Source organism: Heterocephalus glaber, unplaced genomic scaffold (genome assembly GCF_053883595.1).
Source record: "Heterocephalus glaber isolate CG9 unplaced genomic scaffold, H.glaber_assembly_v1.0 deba00001612, whole genome shotgun sequence".
NCBI lineage: Eukaryota > Metazoa > Chordata > Mammalia > Rodentia > Bathyergidae > Heterocephalus > Heterocephalus glaber.
This window is the reverse complement of record NW_028258383.1, coordinates 1-24,871: the sequence shown is the minus strand read 5'-3', so window position 1 is coordinate 24,871 and position 24,871 is coordinate 1. Positions and strand designations below refer to the sequence as shown.

General features: G+C 45.9%; 1 protein-coding gene and 1 long non-coding RNA gene across 2 annotated transcripts; both read left to right on the top strand.

Annotated features, from left to right (window-relative positions):
- The first annotated feature begins 303 nt into the window (after positions 1-303).
- Positions 304-1,161, top strand: LOC147822563 (uncharacterized). The gene is made up of 2 exons (XR_015445540.1): positions 304-545; positions 1,025-1,161. It is a non-coding gene; the product is annotated as an uncharacterized LOC147822563 (long non-coding RNA).
- A 13,765-nt stretch (positions 1,162-14,926) lies between these two features.
- Positions 14,927-18,449, top strand: LOC147822562 (protein-L-histidine N-pros-methyltransferase CARNMT1). The gene is made up of 2 exons (XM_087196539.1): positions 14,927-14,940; positions 17,692-18,449. The coding sequence occupies exons 1-2, from the start codon at positions 14,927-14,929 to the stop codon at positions 18,329-18,331; spliced, it is 654 nt and encodes a 217-aa protein (XP_087052665.1). The 3' UTR covers positions 18,332-18,449.
- The last annotated feature ends 6,422 nt before the right edge of the window (positions 18,450-24,871 follow it).

The window sequence follows — 24,871 nt, the reverse complement described above, 5'->3', positions numbered from 1 at the left end:
AAATGAGACCACAGGTAAACACTGTATGGAGTTCATCCAAAGAAAACTGTCACATAGAATGAACTGTCCCTTGCAGAAGCCTGCCTGTCATGTTCTCATAGTGAGGCCCCTCTGTGATGTTCTGCTGAGCAAGTAGAAAGTGGTCTTGAGCCTGCTGAGCTGGCCAGAGGGAAGAAGGAAGAGAGAGAGAGAGAGAGAGAGAGAGAGAGAGAGAGAGAGAGAGAGAGGGAGAGAGAGAGAGACTGCAGAGGTGGGGGTAAGCGACACAGGAAAGGAAGGGACATCACGTGCCAGAAATGTATCCAGTGCTTGAGCACAGTGTACCGGGCTAGAGGAGGGAGGGAAGATAGGGCAGGCGGACAGGAACTGAGGGCCCGGGGGTAGCAAGGGGTAGCAAGGGGGTGGGGGCAGGCCCGGGCCCCTTAGCACCCAGCAGAGTGAGGAGCTGAGCAGGTCTCTGCAAGGAGGGCTTTTGGGGCACTGCCGGCACACCACACGCTCCGGGCAGCATGATGTTCACTCCATTCCTCCCACCCGCTCACTGGGTAAGTCAGATTTTCCTCCATTATCTGGAATGCCCTCCGAGGGGCTGGGGCTTGGACTGCTCAGGTCACCGCTGTTCTCCCAGGACCTGGAACAGGGTTCGTAGAGGCTGAATGAGGTCATGGATGCCAGCGGTATCGGGAAACACTAGGATGAGGCCATTGGCTCTATTTTGCAGAATGTCGAAGACCCTGGGAAAGGTGGTCAGGAACTTGTTGTCTTGTCTGACACCGTGGAGCACATGCCCAGGGGCCCGGGCTGGCCGAGGGAGCCTGCTGTTCTTCGAAGATCTAGGAGGGGCCGCATCCAGAGAGTGCTGGCATGTGTGACCAAGTTCTTCTTCGGGCGAGAGCTCAGAGCCAGCCTCTGCCTCCCTCAGTGCCCACAGCCCCGCCCAGCTGCCCTGTTTCGTGTCCCGCCAAGAGAGCCTCAATTCCCAGGGCTCCCAAGGTTCCCCTTGTCACTCTGCTTTCCTTCCTAGGGGAGGATACGGGACACTCTGAAACGGAGACCACAGGAGCCATGGAAACAGAACCATGAACAGGGCTGCCCTAAGGCCCCGCTTTCCCAGTATCTCAGGCGCTGGGGCTGAAATAAATGCTGGCGCGTTTGACTGTTTTTGCTTCCTGATGCTGGCTGCCACTTTCGACACTGTCACTGGGCTCAGGTGCATTGGAGGCAGGGTGCGGGGGTGTCAGCCACGGTGGTGCTGGGATTGCGGAAGGAGGGAGCTAGCATCTTCCTTAGCCCTATAAGCCTAAGCACCCTCCTCCTTGGGGCAGTGCTGCTTTGCTCCTCGGGGGTGGGGGAGGGGAGTGCGTTCCACGGGTGCCAACCCATCACCAGTGAATTTCCCACAGCTGGCACCTCTGACCCTCATGGGGCACTTGCATGCAGGAATGAGGAAGCAATAGCATGCCTCTTCCCCCTGTGCTGTGCCCAGCGTTCAGTGCTGAGCAAGCCCGTGTGGGGCTCACACGGAGGAGGCGTGGGGCGTGCCCTGGGAGACCCTGCGCATCCTGTAAACAGACCTGACACCCTGAGCTTGCAGACACCTCCCACGCACCCTTTCCTTTCCTCGGGACCGGGGCCCTCCAGCAAGACTGCCTTGTCTGCAGCTGCACATTGCTCCTTTTCACATGGAGAGAGATGTCTTCTTGCCTTCCTGGGGTGCCCTTGACAGGCCCTCCAACATCTTATCCTCGGGACAAGTCCACCAGGGCGTTTTGGGCATAGCTGTCCCTTTAACCTAGTGGTGTGGATGAGGCCCTGTTAGAAATTAGAGCACCAAAGATCAGCAGGCGAATGCACCAGCATTCACAGGAGGCACGGTAACATCCAAGTATCCTTTCGTCCTAAGTCATATGGTTTCCTATACACAGCCACGAGAATAAACAATATTTGATAAGGCTCTTCCCTGTGAACTCATTTTGCAGCACTTTATCAGAGGGCCAGCGTACTTAAACATCAATGACATGCAGGAGGGGTTCTGGCAAGTGACAGCATTTCAGGTTCCACAGCCCTTTTCCTGCAGGTCTGATGCCCAGCCAAGGGGGGATGCACAGGTACATAACAGATGAAGCTGTTAATCCCAGTTCAATCAGTTGCTTTATATGTGGTGCTGCAGCAGTGTTTTTGATAGTCCAGGTTTCACACATCTCCCTACATAGCCTGTGTTCGCCACCAGTGGGCCCTTATTCAGTACTGAAGTTCAGCTCCCATTGTTGCCTCTCCAAAAGGAGATGGGCCCTCACCGCCTGTGGGCTCAGCCATGCCTCAAAGAGGACAGGAGGCCCAGTACCCAGGGGCAGAAACCCTTTCAGGTGGATGTTTCTTTGTGGCTCTTGTCATGTGCCAGGAGCGTAGTAACTGCACTTGGCCCGGGATGTCAGGGAGAGTCTTGTATGACTGTGTGTGCATGTGGGTGAGTGTGCATGTTAACCTCTGTGTGTGTGTGTGTGTGTGTGTTTGTGTGAGCACACATGCGCTTGAAGTAGTGAATACTTGTTGAAACAAGAAACTACATGGTAAAATTTGGTGGAAAAACATAGGGCACACATCAGCAGCCACACTTGAAACCCAGCAGTATAGCAGGACTGGACCCGAAGGCACCTACACCTCTGCTCCTCTCCCCCGGCATAGGCTCACCTTGTCCGGCTTTCTCCAACCTGACGCTAACCATGTCCAAACCAGCACCATCTGCCTACTGCCCACCTTGCACTGACTGGCACCACACATGACACTACATGTCACCTCCTGAAAGGAGTACTGCTGCTGCTCTGACCTCTGCCTGCCATCGCCCTCGCAGGCCTTCACGGTTTTGACAGACAAGCACACTTCCTGTCTCCCCCTTTGCACAGGCCCATGGATTCTACCACCTCACTGCAGAACACCCTTTTGTCTGGAGCCCCAACGCCCAGGGTATTCTCTCTTCCCTTGCCACCGACACTGCTGCTCTCCCAGGCTGGGGAATACCGAGCTCGGAGCCTGAGCCAGAACAACTGCTGCCCCCCTCCATTTGGGCAGCACTTGTGGAGCGTTTTTCCTGGGTTCTCACACTAAGCAGTTACCTTCTCCTGGCTGTGTGAGTGTTTTTCCCCCACAGTCGTCCTGAGGCATAATTGACAAATAAAAATCATATGTATTTAATGTGTACAGGATATTATCCATCATGAAATGATTTACCAGGATCAAGCTAAACAATGCATCCTTCACCTCATAGAGTTACTCGTTTTCTTTTGTAGGGAAAACACTTGAGCTCTGCTCTCTGGCAAAATCAAGTACACAGTGAAGCATTAACCAAATATAAGTATGTATGTGTGTATAGACTTAAATATATAATTGATGCATTAATAGGCAATCCTTGTAATATATAATGTACATAATATATATGAAATATATCATAGCTATGTGATAGCATATCATATATATCATACATCATACATTTCTTAGATCATATGCAATATGTATAAAACAGTATATCACGCACAGCACAGTCACCATGCTATACAGTTACTTCTCATAACCTACCCGTCAGTTACCTTTGGCCAGCATCTTCCCACTTTCCTTGCAACTTGCCCTCCACCTCCAGTCCATGACAACCACTGTTGTACCATTTCCTTCTCTGAATAGGGTTCTTTTAGATTTCATATAGAAGTTGGATGATGTAGTATTTGCCTTTCTGTTTCCGGCTCATTGCACATAGCATGTCATCCTTTTTGTTGCAAATGACAGAAAAATACTACAGTGTGTGTGCATGTCTGCATGTGTGTGTGTATGTGTGTGTGTGACGAGAGAGAGAGAGAGACAGAGGGAGAGAGAGAGAGAGAGAGAGAGAGAGAGAGAGAGAGAGAGAGAGAGAGAACTATTAATCTATTCCTCCATTGACAGATACTTAAATTACTTCCATCTCTCAGCTTTTGTGAATAATGCTGCAATGAATATGGGAGTGCAGATGTCTCTTCTGATTTGATTTCCTTTGGGAATTTATTCAGAACAGTGATTGTTGGATCTGACGACAGTTCTACTTTTAATTCTTTGAGGGATATATATAGTGTTTTCCATAGTGGCGGCTCCAACTCACCTGCCCACCAATGGTATACAAGGTTCCCTTTGTTCCATCCTCTCACCTACTCTTCTCGCGTATCTTTTCGTAGAAGCCATCCTAACAGGTATGAGGCCATATCTCATCTTGTTTTTGATGTGCATTCCCTGTTCATTAGTTTTTGAGCACCTTTTCCTGTACCTGCTGGCAATTTACCTGTCTTCTTTTGAATAATATCTATTCAGAGACCCTTGTCCTGTTTGTAAATTGTGATTTTTGTTTTTGTTTCTTGCTATTGAGTTGTATGAGTTTCTTACAACTTTTGGATATTAATCCCTTATCAGACGCATGTGTGTCTTGAGGATCCTAGCAACATCTGCTAAGGCTGCCAGCTTTCCACCAGGAGGCTTATGAGCCTCTGAAATGTCTGCAGGATGTAGGGGACATCCCCATCCCTTGCATGTCAGCTGTGATCAAAGCACCCACCACCACCTATGACCTGCATCCACATCCCAGGACTGTCTCTTTTTTGTTTTGTTTTGTTTTGTTTTGCTGTTGTTGCTGTTGTTTTCACTCAAAAGAGCAACCAAGAGAGTCAGTTATTCAGCCAAACTCACAGTGCTGTGTCTGGGCCTGGACCATAGATCTGCTGACCCTCACTACAGAGTTCTGCCCAGTGGGCCCATTTTCATGCCCCTTATTCTGCAATATCTCGTCTCCTAGGCTGTGTAGTAGACACACTCCTGTGAGAACATAAGGGGGCAAATTATGCCCTGTACTTTATTCCCTCTGTGCGTGGGAGGAGACAGGTGTTTGGGAGACCTAACATTGGTTACAGCCTGCCATTTGCCTAACTCATTGCATAGCATTTGGGCCTTGCACAAATAGGGCCAGCTGTCAAGTTAGAATCCGAGGGGGAAATCCCTGCACCTCATCTGAACTTTGACTTCCACATTACACAACTGGGGTACATCGTGCCAATCTCACATGGATGTGGTGAGGACCAAAAAGATCAGCCAGTGTGTCACCCCTAATGTAAAGTGTCCACACGAGAAGGCAGGAAATAAGTTGGAAGCAGAAGCTACAGATCAGGGGCAAAGATGTGCTTTGAGTATAACGAGCTATGGAATCATATTTGCAGTAAACAAAGAACTCTGGGGACACAACTCTACCGGCATACACATAAGAACACATAACAACAGAAAAATCAGCCACACATTTGAGCAGGCTGTTTACAGAAATACAAATGGCCACAACGTAAGGAGTAGGAGACCCATGCCACAAGTACTACAATAACGTAAATGAAATAACAATCTGAACCCAAGACCCACTGAGTTCTCGAAAGCTTACTTGCAGCTCCGTTCACTCCCTTGGGCACCCTCCAGCTCAGCAAGTTGGAGAGTTCCTGGGGGCTGTGCCTAAGGCTGCACTGAGTATCCTGATCCAGGGATTGCAGCTACGGTTCTCAGAGTCTCTGTGACACACGGTTTTCCAATCTGCACTTCTCTCTACTGCCCACCTTGGCTTCCACCAACACATGGGAGAAAAACCTGGAGTTTGATTGTGGATGCTTAGCAGAGCTGTGAATTTGGGAGCAATTTCAGGGATCAGGCAGACCCTACACACGGAATTGGTTGACAGGAGGATGGGGCTGGGGAGTGGAAACTTACAAGTGACCAGGACCTGGGGTTGAATTTCTGCAAAGGTTAACACTAACAATGTGCAAATCCGTGTTTCCCTCGGTCTTTAGGCTTGTATATTCATCAAGAGAGTAATATAAAAATTAATAACCATCACTTTCAATTAGTCATTCACTCCTCTCCATTAGAGCGGTATGCAGGGGCTGGAATCCTACTGAGAATGGATCAAAAGAGAGGGGGAGAGAAGAAGGGAAACAATCATATTAGTGGACAAGGCATCTCAGTGCCTGAAAGACTTGGTGAGAATGTATCAACTGCTTGAACAGAGTGTCCTCATCTGCAGGGGCACCGTGGAAATCTACGCCAGGGACTTAGGGGTGGAGTGTCCCAGTGGGGGAACAGGCCCCTAGCCTCCCTACACCCAACAGCATGGAGAGCTCTGCTGGCCCGTGGCAATAAGCTCTTTGAGGTACGGGCACATCACACTTCTGGGAGAACCTGAAAGTCTCTGGCATCCTGCTGCTGCTGCTACTGCTGCTGAGTCCCATCCTTCGTGTATGAGGGAAGCTGCCTCTCCTGGGGGCCACCCAGGGTGGTGCCCTAGCTTTGCAGGATGGACATCTCAGTCTTACATCATTCCCAGGGGAGAGCAAACTTCAGAGCCTGTGGAGTCTCTCTTTCCCTTTCCTCGAGAGGGACAGATGAATAGCTCCTCGAGGGGTGGGATAGGTCTCTGGAGGTCGTTGTCCTATCCAAGGAGCCTGAATCTCAGCTGCTGCACATGCAGTAGTCCCTCGACAAACAAGGATGAATGACATGACAGGAACCGTGTCAGGGATACCCATGTGGGTCTTCTCTATTTTCCAGGAGAGGACTGGCTCTGCTGAAAGCATGTTGTCTATTTTGTCACCACCACAGAGAACCAGACTGGCTCAGTTAGTTGGCTGTCCCATGAGGGTCTTGGAGTGGAGGAGCCGGTTCTGGAGAGTGCCAGCATGTGTGACCAAGTCCTTCAGGTGAGAACTCAAAGCCAGCATCTGCCTCTCTCGGTGCTCACAGCCAAGCCCACCTGCCTCCCTTCCTGTCCTACCAAGAAAAGCTCGGCCCTGAATTCTCCCGGTCACCCAAGGGTCACTTGTCGCTCAGTTTTCCTTCCTGGTCCAGTCCGGGCCAGGCGTGGATACCACACATGCAGAAGTTGAGACCACGGGAACCACAGACACAGAGTCAGGAACGGTGGCCAAGCCGCCTCTGGTGCCCTTGGTTCTTGCTTTCCAGATAGCTCAGCGTCCAGGTGCGAAATAACGCTGATGCCCTTCACTGGTTTTATTTCATGATACTTGTTGTCCCCTTCTACAGGAAGCTGCCCACCTCCCCAGGCTTATGCTTTGTATGTTCTGGTGGAGGTGTCAGAGAGAGAGGGTCACTTTGGAGTCAGAGCTTTGCCACAGTACTTAGCCATCTGGATTGGTACCCCTGGCCATTGGAACAGTACTGCTCTTCCTCAGTCACTGTGGGCACAGCCCTGTGTTCAGTGGATGGCAAACCTACTTACTGGTCTCAAACATTTCATCGAAGGTGGCTGATGGGCAGCTACTGGGTGATAGCTGTGGGCCCAGGGAGAGTGTTGTGGGTCACTGGACAGAGAGGTGGGTCCAGAAGGAGCAAAGATGTCCCAGAATCCACAGCTGAGGCTTTGGAGGTATCAAGTTCCATTCTAGCTACAACCAGCTGCATCCTGCCCTGGGAGAGAGCCCTGCCAGCTCACAGCCTCCTCCATCATCTCAGGTTGTTTATCTCATACTATGATACTGTGTTCCTTTGAAAGCGGCCCTTGGTGTATATGGCAAAAAAAAAAAAAAAAAAAAAAAAAAAAAAAAAAAAAAATCCAGCACAGGAAAAAGACCTGAGTCTGCTTCTTCCTGGTACTGAGGAAAGCCTGGGCTTCCCTGGGAATGGTCTACTCTTGGCTGAGGCGGTACCAGGAGACTCCAGCCCCCGGAGCCTTGGCCATCATGCCTAATGAGTCTGGTGGGCTCCTGGGATACTCCTGAGTCCACCAGGCCCTCGACTTGATCCACTTGGCTCTGAGGCACACCTGAGAAATGTGGGGTGCCGAGGCCCCAAGAGCCCTTCCTTCTCTTTTGCTTTTCACTTTTAGAGTACCATTCTATGACAATATTTCAAATCCACAGAAAAACAAGGAGAATGATATAACAGCCACCCCCTAATTTAATAATGTGTTTTTTATAGGTACTTCTGATCTCCCTATGATTTTTTAGTGAAATATCGTGGAGCCTTATGAATCATTTCCAATCTGTACTCACTCCTCTCCTCCTGAGAGGTACCCCACCCCTGGTGTCTGAATACTCCACGGTCTCCGTGCACTTTCAGAGCACCTATCTCTCGGGCATGGGTGGCTCCCCACTGCCTTAGAAATGTTCCCAGTGAACTTGGGCGGTTCCTCCCAGAATGCCAGCCCAGAGGGAAAAAGCAAGAGAACCTCGGCAGCTTGTACAACGAAGCAAGGGCCTAGCCTTCTCACACCTGTAATCTTTTCCTCCTGAGGTGGGTCCTGTCTCCGTGGGGTGTTTCACCAGGAGAGGCCAGGAGCAGTGCCTGGGGGCCCTGCCCAACCCATGTGATGGGCGGCTTACACTCACACAGGGGAGAGGAGTGGCTGATCCTTTTTCAGGTGCTGTCACATCCCATGGACTCAATGACCAGGCATGGCTGGTGGGAGTGGGGAGGAAGGCAGGACCAGGCAGACGTGAGTTCCGGAGAGACCCATCCAATCGTCCTGGCTGGCTGCGATGAGTGGAAGCACCAGATCACAGAGCACACTGCACCCGTGTACTCCACCAAAGTGCTTGATGCTTGACGAGTTCACTATACCCAAGTGGGTACAGGAGTGGATGCGGTAGGCAATTGTGCACAATGGCGGCCAGCGATCCCAGCCTCCTGGCCTCATGACCCTGTGGGATGGGGTGAACCCGGCGGAGTGCTTCTAACCAAAGAGAGCATTTGGCAGAGGTGATGTCATGCCATTTCTGTGTGAGGTTAGGCTGCAGCAAGACTGTGACTTCCATTCACAGGCATTCATTCTCTCTCCATCTCCTTGTGCGGCTTGCCTGGTGGAGAAGGCCAACTGGTAAGGAGCTGATGGGAGTCTGTCCAACGGTCAGTGAGGAACTGAGGCCCTCATCCCACAGCTCATCGGGAACTGGACCTACCAATAACCACATGAGTCCTTCCTCAGTTGATCCTATAGATGAGACCGCTCACCCTAGCCTTTCACCTTGATTGCAGACTTGTGAGAGGATGGAAAGTAGAAGATCCAGTGAAGCCATGCCTGGGTCCCTGAACTGTAAAACTCTGAGAGAGGGACTGTTTATCGGTGTACACGTTGCTATGTTTGGGGTGATGTGTTATGCATCAGTGGGTGGTAATTAAGACAGCAGGACTGTCTGAGTGTCCTGGAATATGTGAAAGAGGCAGAGGGCCTGACTCAGACTGAGAGGGTCTCTCGGGTGCCAGGCAGTACAGGGCGTGCCCACTTTTCCTCGAGACTCAGGGCCAATTGCCACTCCGTCCGCTAATCATCTGTGTGACCTTGAGCAAATCACTTGACGCCTCTGGCCTCAGTTGGTGCTTCCATAACCTTCGACTGATGAGCGACTTGCAAGACCGTTGGGAAATGAGCATTAGTTTATATAACTCACATGTCAGAATGTCTGGTACACACTAGGCCCTTAAGAAATGGCAGCCATGTCTATTCATATAGTTGACCTGGGGCCCCGCACCCTCCTTCGGGAGCTCCCAAGTGACTCAGGAGGCTTCTAGTGTTTAAAAAGCAACTGAAGGCAAGGTACCTTCCTACAAGTGGCACAAAAGCATTTCTTCCCCGGGAAGGAAGGCATATTAGAGCTAGCACTCTTCTAGAGAACTGTGCTGTGAGGAAGGGAACCCCATCAGCATATAGTATGAGGCCAGATGGCTTGTGAGAAGGAACAAATGCTCTCTTTTCTCCCTCTCTCCATCCCTCCCTTCTTCGCTCCCTTCCTCCTTCCCCTTCTTCCTTTTCCCACTCCCTCCCTCCCTGCTTCCTTCCACACTACCTACCTCCTTGACTTCCTCTCTCCAGTGCCAGATTCCAAAAGCCCATCCCCAGAACTCTCCCTCTTGCCACTCATTCCACCCAGGCTAGAAACCCAGCTTCTCCTTTTGTTGCCCTGGTTTTATTGGAGGTAAAGTCCTGTGGATGTCATGAATATGCACCAGTCTCCAGCTGCCCCAGGTCTGAGCAGAGAGCACCAGCCTTGTGGGGAGGAGCTTGGTCTGCTTTCCTCCCACCTCTCCATCCTTTCCTGGAGGGGGTGCATGTAGAAGGCCCAGTGCATGCACAGTAGCAGGAGCTAGGACGGATTCCTGACTATCCCTGTAGACTTCTCTTTCTCTCTGAATAACCCACATCCAAATGAGATGATCCTGGAAGGGACCCTTTCTGTCTGGGACTTTGTCCCTCATTCCTCACACCTTCCATTTGCATATCTTGATTCTGCAACACTCTTGGGGCCTTGGCATCCCCAACCAGATGCCCCAAAGTTCTTTGTTGAGACTGAAGGGCCTCTGCACTTATGACTCTCCTCGGGAACCACCATTTCCTTACTCAGTCTTTCACTTGTCCTTTGGGTCTCTGACGTTTCCACTCCTGTAAAGAATCCTTTCTTCCTCCCAGATCAGCCCAGTCCTTGGACACATTTGTTCCTCGTCTGCTGTACATACACACACATACCCTGTACCCTTCTGTCATGGCCCTTTCCAAGCTGAACTCTCATACTGAACTCTCTCACCTCTGGTGGCGTGGTCACCCCCACCCAAACTCTCATCTCTGGGACAGGAGCTCTGACTTGTTGGTCCTGAAGTAAGCAGTACCTGACACAGGGCTTCGTATAACAACAACAACAAAAAAATTTTAAAGAAATGATTCCCTGAGCGTGTGTTTAGGCATGCATTGTTGTGCCTACACTCTGTGGTGTGGGACAAGGGTGAGCAGTATCCCTTTTGTTTCTTTCAGCTTTCAGCCCACAAATTCTCACCCAGCAGTATCTGGATGTAGCCCGGGTCTGGGCTGAAAGCAGCCTTCCTGGGGGGGGGGGGGGCGCAAAGGCTTTCCTGCTTTCCAGAAATGAATCAGGGCTAGCTAAATATAGGTAGGTCAAGGGCTATGTGACTGCATAGGACACTGAGGGAGATGACAGTGCTGCTACTGCTTAAGGGGCCTTGGCCCAAGAGATGAGGTTTGAGGCCACCTTGCCTCCTTCTTCCCTTCAGGACAGGGCTTAGAGCGAGGACCCTTGGCTGGGATGGAGCCACCCTCCAACCAATGAGATGAGCAAACAGGAGGCACAACTGGGCACACGGCAGTAGAAACCTATGTGGCGACCAAGGGATTTAATGGTGCTGGGCCCGGTGATAAGGAGACTACTCTGCACTACAGTACACAGGCACCCTGCACCTAGTCAGCCACTCCCAGAGGCCAGACTCAGAACCCCTGACTCCCCACCCACCAGAGGCCAATGACACACGGACACAGCCACCCGCACCATATGCTTAGGGGAATGGCCCTGCTTTGGGTGTAGACACTGGCTGTCACAACCCTCTTCAGCCCTGCTCGGCAGTGATGAACCATCTGCACAGGTCCCTGGTTTCTGTGTCCTCTGGCCTCCAGGGGGAAGAGAGACAAGTTTTATCTTTCAGCCTCAGGCCTAGTCCCAGGAACTTCACTTGACTCTCAGCACGATGATACATTTTCTCTCTGTGATGTGTCACTGAGCAAGGACATATACCTTTCTGCGCTGCCATTTACCTATCTCTACAACGAAATCTTTGGCTGAGTAGTCTCTGAATTCCTGCTCATCTGCATATTCAGTGATCCACAGCTCCGGGGGCCAGTACACTCACAGCTAGAGGCTGTGCCAGCCTGCCACTCCATTGCAAGGCCCCTGAGGGCACTGCTGCCCGGGGGCAGTACAGTATCTCCCATGGGCACCTGCTTGCTCCAGCTCCTAAGACACGCGCTGACACCGCTGGCCTCTCACTTTGCCCAAAGTTGTCTCCTTTCACAGCCCAGAGCTGCAAAATGGGTGGGCTGGCTAGGGGGTTCCCCAGGCCGGGTCCTTAGTGGACAGTATCGCTACCTTCTGTCCCAGGGCAGACCGCACCAACAACAGACCACCCCTGAACACATCCTGGAGGATCGCAGAGAGAGAGGCTAGACACTGGGACACGGCCTGCCTCCTGACTGAGCTCCCTTGCTCTAGAGAACTGTGGCAATGGAAATCAGGGTCTCTGTGGGACATGACTCTCTCTCTCTGTGCTTCCTCCTGGCAAGCAAGCTCAACTCTTACAGATTCACAGAACGGAAACCTAAGTCTGCTTCTCTGCAGTTTCACACAGTCACCTCAGTTGCCTAGCCTTTAAGGCCTCAGTTGCCCCCTTCAAGGGGCTGTCCTTCTCCCACTCTCCCTGCTGACTTCTTCCCCTCTCTCATTCCAGGCACCTGATGCCCTGGAAAACTTCGCTGACTCCATCACAAGCCCCCAAGGCTACCCAGTAACCTGTCTGGGCACTCACATGGCCCCTAAACTTCCATCACTCTCTCCTGTGCTTGTGCCTTTCCTGGCCTCTGCCCAGCACAGGCCCTCTGTACAGGCTCCCAAGGATGCCAGTCCTCACTGTGACCGGAGCGATGCATTTTCTCAACAAGTCTCATATTTCAACCAGCGAGTTGGAAAATATTTAAGGGGTCAATAACACCAAGAACAGCGTTTCAAGGTGAGGAATAGTATCCTATGCTGCTCCCAGAAGTATGAACTCATGCTGCCTCCTTGGAGATCCATGCATCATTGGTTACACAACATTTGAATGTGTGTTAGAGTTTGTTCCCAAGTTCCATTTTTGCATATGTATCTTTTTCAGAAAAAACACAGAGCCTCGGGGAACAAGGATACTGGAGAAACATTTGAAAACTTTAAATGTGGTAAATGGAACAAAAACCCCCAGAAATCTGAATGAAGATCCTTGTGTGTGGAGATAAACAATTATGGCACATTACTGAGAACACTATGCAGAAATTCAAAATGATTGCGAAGTTCTGCAGGGGCGGACAGGAAAAGTTCACCCAGACTTCCTGTAAAGAACACAAACCAGGGCCCACGCACCCACACCGTGTGCAGCACGATCCAGTGTGCTTTTTATGGCCCTGTGAAATAGAGCCTTATGCTTCCACAGGGGCATGTAGATGAACGTAAATGTATTACCGAGAAATTCTTGAAGAAACACACTGAACTAATGCTGAAGGGACTGCTGGTGGAGTGGAGTGGAGTGGGGTGGGGTGGAGTGGACGAGGTGGGGGAGGCGCTGTTGCCCTATTTGCATTTTGCGCAGTTTTGGTGAGAATGCACAAGGGGATGGTCTGTGTAAGTAAGACAGTACTGAAAACAGATGGCCGACTTGTGTGTTATGAAAAAGATGGTTATTATGCGTAATGATAAGAATCCCTTCCCCTCTTTAAGAGGCTTCTGAGAAACTGCTTCCAAGTATACACAGTTGCAGGGATATCTTTCTCAGTACCCAGTCAAATCTCAGGGCTGACAGGACCCATTTGACTCCTCTTCCCTGTGGCATCTACTCCAAGGGAAAATGTCAACTGTGTCCCGAAGCCCTGCACTCTTGTCTTCTTGGCGCCTGGTGAAGCTGTGAGATGGCGTGGTAAGCTCCTCTTGATGCGCACCCTATCCGCACTGTGGGAGTCTGGTTACCATTGCCCATAGCCCTCCCGACCTCCCTGGAGAACTCTGGGTCTATGCGTGGGAGGTGCACAGAGGCAGCTTATGTTCTCCAGAGAGATTCAGAAGGAAAGGAACATCGAACCAGGCTGGGCAGGGTTGTCACCCTCACCCTGTCACAGACTCTAGGGAGTGAGCATCCTGGCTACCTACACTAGCCTCAGACTCATACCTTAGAGAAATCCCAAGGTTGGTGTATCAGTCAGCTTGGGCTGCCACTACAAAATACCACAGACTGGGTGACTGCAACAACAGACATTTATTTTCTTACAGTAGTGCAGGCTGGGAAATCCAAGACCCAGGTGTTTTCTGGCTTGATTTCTGACGAGGGCTTCATGCTTTGCCTCCTCCTTCTCAATATTCACTCACCTGGGTTTTGCATGTGGGGAGAGAGAGAGAGACAGAGAGAGAGAGAGAGAGGGAGAGAGAGAGAGAGAGAGAGAGAGAGAGAGAGAGAGACAGAGAGACAGAGAGACAGAGAGACAGAGACAGAGACAGAGACAGAGAGAATGAATGAGCCAGTTCTCTGGTGTTTCTTTCTCTGAGGGCAATGATCCTATCAAATCAGAGCCCCACCCTTGTGACTGCATTTAACCTTAATTTACCCCAAAGGCTCTATCTTCAAGTTCAATCACACTGCGGGTGGCAGCTTCAAACTAGGAATTGCGGGTGGGGTACAATTCAGTCCATCCCATCGGCAGTGGGGAAGATGACTTCTGTTGCTGACCTGGACTTTCCGGTACCCCTGCTGTCCTACTGTTCCAATTAGAGATGCCACTACATGGAGATACTGACAGATTTGCCTGGCCCCTCATCCTTCTTAATGTAGCCAACCACCTCATCCCAGTGTTACTAAATGGAGTGAGGGAAGTGAATCCCCCTGCCCAGAGCCCCTGCCTATAGATGTCACCACCTTAAGCATCGCGCTGACCTCAGAAATTCTGGACCAGTCTCTGAGCACACCCAAGAGTAACCCTAGAGGCATCACGGGTGGATAAAATAAGCCCCTACCATACTTTTCCAATGAAAACATGTACTTTAGCATAAGGGTAGCTGGCTGTGCATATCAGTAGCTCTGCTGGCATAAAACGGGAAGCCATCTTTGTGTTCACCCTCTTGTTATGATAAATGACAAGGTGTGTGAATGTGTGCCAAAGTGTAAACAGGTGAGTTTTACTCATGTTATGCACCGGGTTACATTTTGGTGCATTTATACCTTTTTAATTAAATGTTTCCTTTTTATTTTTCTTGTAGAATCAGCCCAATTCAGTGCAATATTGCATGAAAATCCACTTTTAGGACTTTGGGAGGAGGCTGAAAGTGAGTCATCAGGTGACTCGGTATCGATGATGACTCGGATCATGTAAGCCAAAGAAGTTCGCAAGGTATGACAGATGGAGAAATACAGAATGAAGACCCTGAGTCAAATGAGGAAGAGAACAGTAATGAAAATAAATATTTGACCAGTCAAAATGCTACAAAATGGTCATGTATACCTGAACGAGCCAAAGTTAGAACTAAGTTGGAAAACGTTATCAGGTCCTTCCCAGGGGTGAAACCTAGTGAGTGGAATGCTAACACTGCAATTCAGTGTTTGTTGCAAATTGTTTGTAACGGACGATATGCTGCAAGATGTTCGAAAATACACTAATGATGAAATACAAGTAAAACATTCTATATACATCAATAATAATACTCAAAAATATATTTATCATGACACCTCACTATCTGAACTATAAGCCTTCATAGCAGGACCTCATCATTCTAATTATGAGAATCTGAAGGGCTAATGGAGAAGTGACAGATGGGGCATCGAGATTTTTACAACAATAATGGCACTCGAGAGACTTGGTTTCCTTCAAAATTGCCTACGTTTTGACAACAAAAAGACCGGCCAAGAAAGAAAAACATCCGACAATTTGGCTGCTATTCTCCCATTTTTTGAAAGCTTTGTTTCAAACTGTCGATCAGTTTATACACTGTCCAAATACATGACAACTGACAAACAACTTGCAGCATTTTGTGGTTGTTTGGCCATGTATGCCAAATAAACCTTCCAAATATGGTATAAAAATATATGCCCTGGTAGATGCAAAGACATTTTACACCCTGAGTTTAGAAATTCATCCCGGAACACAACCACCAGATCTTTATTCATGCAGCAATAAACCGTATGACTTTGTGAACAGACTTGTTGCACGTATTTCAAAAAGTAACCGAAATGTCACATTGGACAATTGGTTCACTAGTTACTCATTGATGTTACCTTTGCTTAGAAAAACACCAGTTGACCAGCACAGGAACTATTCACAAAAGCAAAGAGGAGATTCCTGAAAAAGAAAAATGTCGCAAGTTCACAATAGAGAAATGTATAGTACAATCTTTGGATTTCAGAAAAACATAACGTTGGCCTCCCATATGGTGAAGAAGAACAAAGTAGTATTGATACTATCAACATCACACCATGATGTTAAGATTGATATTGAAGCCAAGGGTGGTGGTGCACGCCTGTAATCCCAGCACTCTGGAGGCTGAGGCAGGAGGATCCTGTGAGTTCAAGGTCAGCCTGTGCTACATAGTGAGTTCCAGGATAGCCTGGACTACATTAGGGCAAAGCAAAAGAAAGTAATATTGATAGTGTCAACCTTACACCATGATGATAAGATTGATAGCGAAGGGGGGGCGGAGGGGGGGCGGTGGTGTACACCTGTAATCCCAGCACTCAGGAGGCTGAGGCAGGAGGATACTGTGAGTTTAAGGTCAGCCTTTGCTACATAGTGAGTTCAAGGCTATCCTGGAGTAGGTAGTGAGACCTGTCTCAAAACAGACAGACAGACAGACAGACAAACAAAAAGATTGATAGTGAATCCTCAACACAAATTGTGTTAGTGACTTTTGTCTCGTTGCTGAGACAAAATACCTGACACCCAAAGTTAGACAGGAAGGGGTTTATTTGGCTGGCAATTTGTGGAGGTTTCATTCAGTCCATAGTCAGCTGGCTCCAAGACAGGGATAGCAAACAGACACCACAGAGGAGAAACACACACGGCGCGCACAAGGTAGCAAAGGCAACAAGGGAGAGAGAGATTCACCGGTCTTTCTGCCTTTTATCCCATCCAGACTACAGGAATTAGGGCGGTGCTAAACCACTCACTCACTTGTAGTGGTTTAATAATCACATGGCCTTAATCCTAGCCACACACATTCCAGATTCAGCTACGTCTGACCAAATGAGGCTTTGGGGGGTCATCCAGACCCAAACCATAACACAAATGAAGCCAGAAATGGTCACATTTTACAACAAAATGAAAGGCAGAGTAGATGTTATTGACAAGTTATGCAGCAACTGTGATGTCACTTGAAACACAAAGTGTTGACCAATGGCTGTGTTCTACTTGATCCTAAAGATGTCAGGCATACATAGTTTCGTAATTTACAAAGAAAATGATAAGCACAAAATATCACAGAGAAATTTTCTTAAGAGGTTTTGGGACTGTAGTTGATAAATGATCAATTACAACAAAGGAAGAACACTGTGTATCCGCCCAAAGGACTCCACAAAAGAATTCTGGAGCAGACCGGTGAACAGAGGAGTGAGACATCCCAAGAGCCTCCTAAGGAAAGAGGAAGACCAGCAAGATGTCAAGTGTGTCCTGACAAAGAAGACAGGAAAACAACACACCTGTGCCATCGGTGCAAGCAATACCTGTGTATGGAGCATGCTGTTCTCAGGTGTGAAAACTGCCTTAGGTGTGATAATTGAAGTAAAGATTATTTTTATGGGAGAGCTTAATTTGCATTCTCATTGTAGTTCACATACACATTTGGTTCTGTTGCTATTTTTTAGATTTAGTAAGCAAACAAACAGGTGATGTAGAAAATGTTGATGTGTATTCTAAACACTCAGTATATATTTGATATTTCATTTTATTGGTATTTCATTTTCCTGCTAAGTGCACACTGTATAATATAATATAATCGGAAGCTCCTGACAAAAGAGGAAGACAAGAGAGGTGAGAAGTATGGCCTGCCAAACAGGAAAGGAAAGCTAAGCACATGTGCTGTCAGTGTGAGGGAGACTTGTGTATGGAGCACGCTGTTGCCATGTGTGAAGACTGCCTTCTAAAGTAAATATTCTGGTACCTGGTGCTGGACTAGGAAGACTGGCCTGGGAAATAGCTATGCTAGGGTATGCTTGTCAAGGAAATGAATGGAGTTTTTTTACGCTCTTTTCTTCCAACTTTGCACTCAACAGATGTTCTGAAATTAATAAATGTAAACTTTATCCCTGGATCCATCAGTTTAGCAACAACCGGAAATCAGCTGATCAGATTCGACCCATCTTTTTCCCTGATGTTGACCCCCACAGTCTTCCTCCTGGTTCTAACTTTTCTATGACAGCAGGAGATTTTCAGGAGATTTATTCAGAATGCAATACCTGGGACTGTATTGCCACCTGTTTCTTCATAGACACAGCTCACAATGTAATTGATCATATTGATACAATATGGAAAATACTCAAGCCAGGTGGAATTTGGATAAATCTTGGTCCTCTGCTGTACCACTTTGAAAATTTGGCAAATGAACTATCCATAGAATTGAGCTATGAGGATATAAAAAATGTTGTTCTGCAATATGGATTCCAGGTAGAGGTGGAAAAAGAATCTGTATTATCAACGTATACTGTGAATGATCTCTCTGTGATGAAATACTACTATGAATGTGTCTTGTTTGTGGTCCGTAAGCCACGATAATGATTTTAAGTGATATCACTTGGAAAAAAAGTTTAATAAGATCAAATACTGAAATAAACAACTGAAAATCAACTATCAGAGACGACAGGACACAACCTCAAATCAGTGGTGGCTTCTTATTCCTAACAGAGTTTAGAAATAGTGTCTATTTTCTTAATAACGTGTATTGCTTTTTTCAGAGATACACTACGCCGTGCAGATTTGTACTACACAAGTAAAAGTGGAGGAAATATCTTGAACTTAATTGAAGCCCAGAATTGTCTTTCAATAGAAAAAACCTTAAAACTCCAGTGTCCTTGTGAAACTGTCTCTTGCAAGTCTGCCATATTAATGACTGATAGTCTTGAATTCCATAATGATTTTCTTTTTTGTTTTATATGCATTGCACATGTTACTTTTAGAAGAGTGTAAGGATCTTCTATTACATTCAACCTTTGGAATTGGGACTTTTGTTTATTTTGGACCTAAGCAATCTACACATAAAATGAGTATTCTTTCGTCATTCAAATTAGTTGATTTTATTTTTTCTAGCTCAGCTGAATTTAGAGAGGCATCAGAATTTCATTTTTAATGATATGTTAAATTTAATTGTATCACAGGTCAGTTAAAATGCAGTCAGGCGCCTGAGAAATTAAGTCTTTTGGCCACACTAAACTGAACACTATGAACGCAAACTCATGGGTCATTTTGAAATGTATAAAATCTCAGCATTCTAAATAAGGAACAAAAGCCTTTTTGAAAAAGTTCTAGAAAACTGGAAAAATAGGAATAAAATGGGCAATTTGAAATATATGATTTCCAACTAGAATGAATACAGAATTTGTTAGTGTGATGTTTGCAATAATGTCTTTGATTATGTGGATTATGAAAGCAAGCACTTTCTTTTTAGTTAAAACAATTATGTACTAATTAAAACTCAATAGTATTCATGTGGTAAATTAAATATGAACTTCAGGGATAAATTACTGCCATGGTCTGTGTCTTCAGTATCTTAAGCAGCAACCATCCATGTAATTTCAGATTATCAACAATTTTGCTCCCTGATAGATGAAGCTTAAACAGTACGTATGCTGCTTTAAATTTCTACCTCAGGCAGATTTTTATTGGAGAGAATTTTCCTTTTTCTCTAGTATTTGTTATTCTGTTTCCAGTAGATTGGAAAGCAGAGATGACTAATATTGTAACCTTTTCTTGGAGAAATGAAAGGACTCTTCTTTTACTTTCAAAGATTGTGATTGCTTTAAGTGACCTCTTGCAATTCGGGATTAGATGAACTTAATAATGTGCTGGTAGCATAAATACCATGTTTTAACAGGAAAACCTGTCCATCTTCAGACTTTTGTTGTGAATTAGGTTATGGGAGTCACTACCAGGGAATTTAGTTTTAGGATTTGGGGACAGGGTGGATTCGGCATACAGTGAGGAAGCTTTGGTGATCTTTGCCACAGTTTTGCAGTAGAGGGTTCAAGGAGTTCATTACAGTGTCACACTGAAGAAGTCTCTGAAGTTTTGTGTTTTAACTATTTCTTGCTTTGTGACCCTCAGTACTTGGCAGATGTTCATTTCATGGGAATACTCATTACCTATGTGAATGAACTTGAAATAAATTACAAGGGGACAAAAAACCCCGCTAAAATTAAGAAAAAGTAGGGCTGGGGATTTAGCTCAGTGGTTCTGCCGCCTGCCTTGCAAGCGCAAGGTCCTGAGTTCGATCCCTGGTACCAAAAAAAATAAAGGTAAAGGAGCATAATTTTTTTTAAGTCCATTAAATGGCAAGGAATACATGCAATGTTTGAGTAATTTAGAAATGCTTTTTATTCACTGGATAATATTTACTTTTTTACAACTTGTATCAAAACAAATGATCTTTGTTTTTCTCTCACAAAGGCAAAAACAGACTGACTCCGGTAGGTTGGTTTTATTACCTAAAATTACCTAATGATGTTACTTATATTTCTAAATTACAGCATATATTTTAGTTAACTCTAAAATCAGTTATTTCATTTGTTTTTAACCTATTATTAGTATTATTTTTTAAATGTTCTATACAAATTTGCACTTTTTCTTATAGCTTTTTCAGTTAATCTAACTTGAAAATGTGTTATCAATCAGTAGTAGAAGTGTCACTGGAAGATTTAATTTTGTATTTCTTAAATTTAGTTCTAGCTACTAAAATGTGTAACATTGACAGTTTTTTTTTTTCTTCCTTAAATTAGCTCTATACACAAATGTTTTCCTTTTCGCTAAGTGGTCATTGTGCTTGCATTTTTAAAAATTTTCATATTCTAAAGTGTTGCAGATTTAAGGTATGTTAAGTGAGCAAGGTGATATATATATATATATATATATGTATATATAAAGAGAAGCTGTATAAATCACAGTATAAAATTATGATGTGTACTGTATTTATATCTAATTCTCATTCTAAAAGCTGCCATTAAGGCTGAATTGGAAGCTTCATGTCTGCGTGAAATTTCCTATATTTTTAATGCATGATGGACTTAATTTTTCTTGGATATTAAAGTCTGCCAATCGCTATTAAAAAAAAAAAGAATCTATGCGAACTACAATGAAAATACCAATAATACTCTACAACAAAAATAATCTTTGCTTTAATCGTCACATCCAAGGCAGACTTCATACATGAAAATTGCATGTTCCATACACAAGTATCACTTGCACTGGTAGAACATATGTTTTGTTTTCCTGTCCTTTCTTGTAGGGCACAGTTAACATCTTTTTGGTTTTCTTGTTGTTGTTGTTGTTGTTGTTGTTGTTGTTGTTGTTGTAGCCCTTTGGGATGCTGTGCTTTCCTCTGCACCTGTCAGCTCACCAGTGTGCTCCACAAATTTTTTTGCATAGTTTCCAGGCAGATGCATTTTGCTTTTCCTCTCCCCTAAATGATCTCTTATGATTTCCAGTTCCAATCCTCTAAGAAACTTTCTCCATGGTATTTTGCACTTGTTATTTTCTTGGTAAACTATCAAACTCTTTATGCCATGAATGTTTAGGATTGAGTGAAACACAATCATTGGCCAACGCTTTGTGTTTCAAGTAACATCATAGTTGGTGCATAACTCATCAACAACATCTATTCCACCTTCAGTTTTGTTGTAGAAAGTTTCCATCTCAGGCTTCCGTTTTATCGAGGTTTCCCAATCACTATATCCATCACGGTGCCATGTTGTCATTAACAGTACCAGTTTGTTTTTCTTTGCCATATGCGATGCCAATGTGAAACTTTCTGAAATCCAAAGATTGTACTATATAATTCTCTGTTTTGAAATTGCAACATTTCATTTGGAATTTCTGCTTTTCTCCTGTGTACAGTTCCTACACTGGAATACTTGTGCTCTGTTAGCAAATGTAACCTCGATTGGAAACTGGTAAACCAAATGTTGTATGTCACATTATGATTACTTTGGGAGATGGAGCAACAAATCTGTTCACAGCATCGTCCAGTTTATTACTATATGAATAAGGACCTGGTGGCTGAGTTCCAGGATAAATTTCTCAATTGAAAGCATAATAATTCTTCCCACTTACAAGGGCAATAATTTTTACTCCGTATTTTGAAGGGGTTTTTTGTGGCATGTACTCCCTGAAGCTGCAGCAGCCATGAAATGCTGAAGAATGTTCATGGATAGTCATGTATTCAGATGGTGTATAAATTGATTGGCAATTACTCATAAATCTGTCAGACAATGATTGGATAGCAGCCAGATTAATGGTTGTTTTTCTTCCTTGGCAGGTAGGTGGTTTTGTCATCAAACTCCAGGCAATTTTGAAGGAAACCAAATCTCAGTGTCACTGTTATTCTACAAACCTCAAGCCCACACCCATTGCTTGTTCATAAGTCATTTACCTTCCTGTGATTACCTGGAGAAAGCTCTGCTAAGTACAGAAGACCTATGAATGCTTTCAGTTCAGCTAGTGAGGTGTCATAATAAATACATTTCTGAGTGTGGCTATTGGTTAAACAGAATGGTTTACTTGCATTTCAGCCTTCGTGTATTTCACAACATCTTGTAGCATTTCGTCTGTTACAATTTCCAACACTGAATGGCAGTGCTGGCATTCTGTCCAGTAGGTTTCACACCTGGCAAGCTATATTTGCAGACCTAGTTCTAACATTTGATCATTCCATTCGGTTGCATGACCATTTTACAACATTTTGACTAGTCAAATATGCACTCACATTGCTATTTTCTTCATCATCTGAATATCTGAATCAAGGAGGTCTGCATTCGCTGTGTCAGTATCAGTAGATTCTTGCTCCATTTCACTGTCACAGGAACTTTGGCTCACATGGCCAACATCAAAGTCGTCGTCGTCATCATCATCATCATCATCATCATCATCATCATCATCACCATCGTCCCCCCCACACCACTCTCCTGTTATGAAAACATGTATTTGACTGTAATGGAGCATCTTCAACATCCATACATGAGTAGTCTGATGATACACTTTTGACCTCCTCCCAAACTAGCAAATCCGGTTTTTCATGTGCCATTGTAATGAACTGGGCTACTTCAACCAGAAAAATTGAAAGAAAACTTTTTAGAAAACAAACCCTAGAGTGGTGCAAGTGCATTATACCCTGCGTGATGCTCAGATAAACATATGCACAACCTGTTAGGTGGAGCATAATGTGGGCGAAAATCCCAGTTTGATACTTTTGCACAGGTGCACACCCCTTGGCATCTGTCATACCAAGTAGGTAAACACAAAGATTGCTTCCTGTATGCCTCAAGGAAAGGTATTGAGACACACAGCCAGCTATTATAATGCTAAAGTAAAAAATGTTCAGTAGAAAAATTTGCAGAAAATTTGCAGTGAAAAATAGAAAATTTGCAGTAGAAAAAATGTGTCGGAAATAGTCCCCAGGAAGCACATCGGATCCTCAGAAAACTCATTCGGAAACTGCAGCCTAAGGAGCTCAGGATCTTGGTTGGAGACTCACTGCTTTCTGGGCTTGTTCTGACACCTGGTGGCACGTGAGTATATCTGCAAGGGTACAAAAGGAAACCCTGAGTTGGATTATGGATACTGGGCAATATTGAGCCTTTCTACCTGGGAGTTTGGGGCCGGGGCTGTGTCTGTCCAGGAGGTTGAAAGAAACTACACACTTACCAATTGAATTTCCTTATCTGAGGGTGAAAGTTGTACAGGGAAGTGACGCAGTCGTTATTTGGCTCTTCACTTCTATGTATCACATTTTCAAGTCAGAAACTTAAACCTGGCATTTTGTTTAAGCGTTTAAGAACAACGATACAAACCCCACCGTGATACTCACGTAGCTAGTCCTAGTTAAAAATAAGAAAGATCACTTTCACTTGCTCTCGGGGTCAGATTCCACTAAACCTGTTTCTGCAGAGTGCTGTACAGGGAAATCTTATTGCACTAGATTCATGGAGACAAAAGAGAGATATTCTCAAGGACAGACACTGAGACCTGCTCACTTCTGGGAGGAGTTTCTGAGTATTCTGCAAAACCTCCCTGCAAATTGATAAGATTTTGTTAAGAAGTTTTGTGCCAATCGGGTCATTCATTATGCACAGGAAAGTTAAAGGCTGTTTTACCTCTGATTTGCAGGAAGATCCCCTGAATCTCAGGTCTGTCTGGATGACTTGCACCCTCCTCTCAATGGCACACTCCACAAGCAACCACAAGAGAACACTTTCAGCATCTACCATGTTGCTAATCCCCACCTCACAGAGCCAGTGACGGTCAGACTGGTGGCAAGGGGTTCTTCAGGGGGATCCCGCCTCCAGTCCCAGGGGTCTTGGTGACCCCGTCCCTGGCCGCCCCCACCCCAAACCTATCTCCACCACCCCGGGTTCACCTGGAACTCGGGTGCGCCATCCCAAGAACAGAGGTGACGTCTGAGCTTCAACCAAAGGTTTGCACTTGGTGGTTATCCCAGGGTCAAACCATTCCGCATGGATTTCCATATCTTGAAAATACAAAGAGCCTCTGCTACCCATCTGATAACCGAAAATTATTAATCTTATATATCAGGAAAACTCATATGATGGTATCTGCAAGTTTCAAACATTAAATATGTGAAAACCAATGTAACGTGGTATGAAAATAGTGTGTGCACGACGTGCGACAGACACAACAGCCCTGTTTGACTGGCAACGAAGGTATTTCTGGGACACAGAATTTTTGCTAAAACCAGAATGGACACAGGCAAAATGAGACCACAGGTAAACACTGTATGGAGTTCATCCAAAGAAAACTGTCACATAGAATGAACTGTCCCTTGCAGAAGCCTGCCTGTCATGTTCTCATAGTGAGGCCCCTCTGTGATGTTCTGCTGAGCAAGTAGAAAGTGGTCTTGAGCCTGCTGAGCTGGCCAGAGGGAAGAAGGAAGAGAGAGAGAGAGAGAGAGAGAGAGAGAGAGAGAGAGAGAGAGAGAGAGGGAGAGAGAGAGACTGCAGAGGTGGGGGTAAGCGACACAGGAAAGGAAGGGACATCACGGGCCAGAAATGTATCCAGTGCTTGAGCACAGTGTACCGGGCTAGAGGAGGG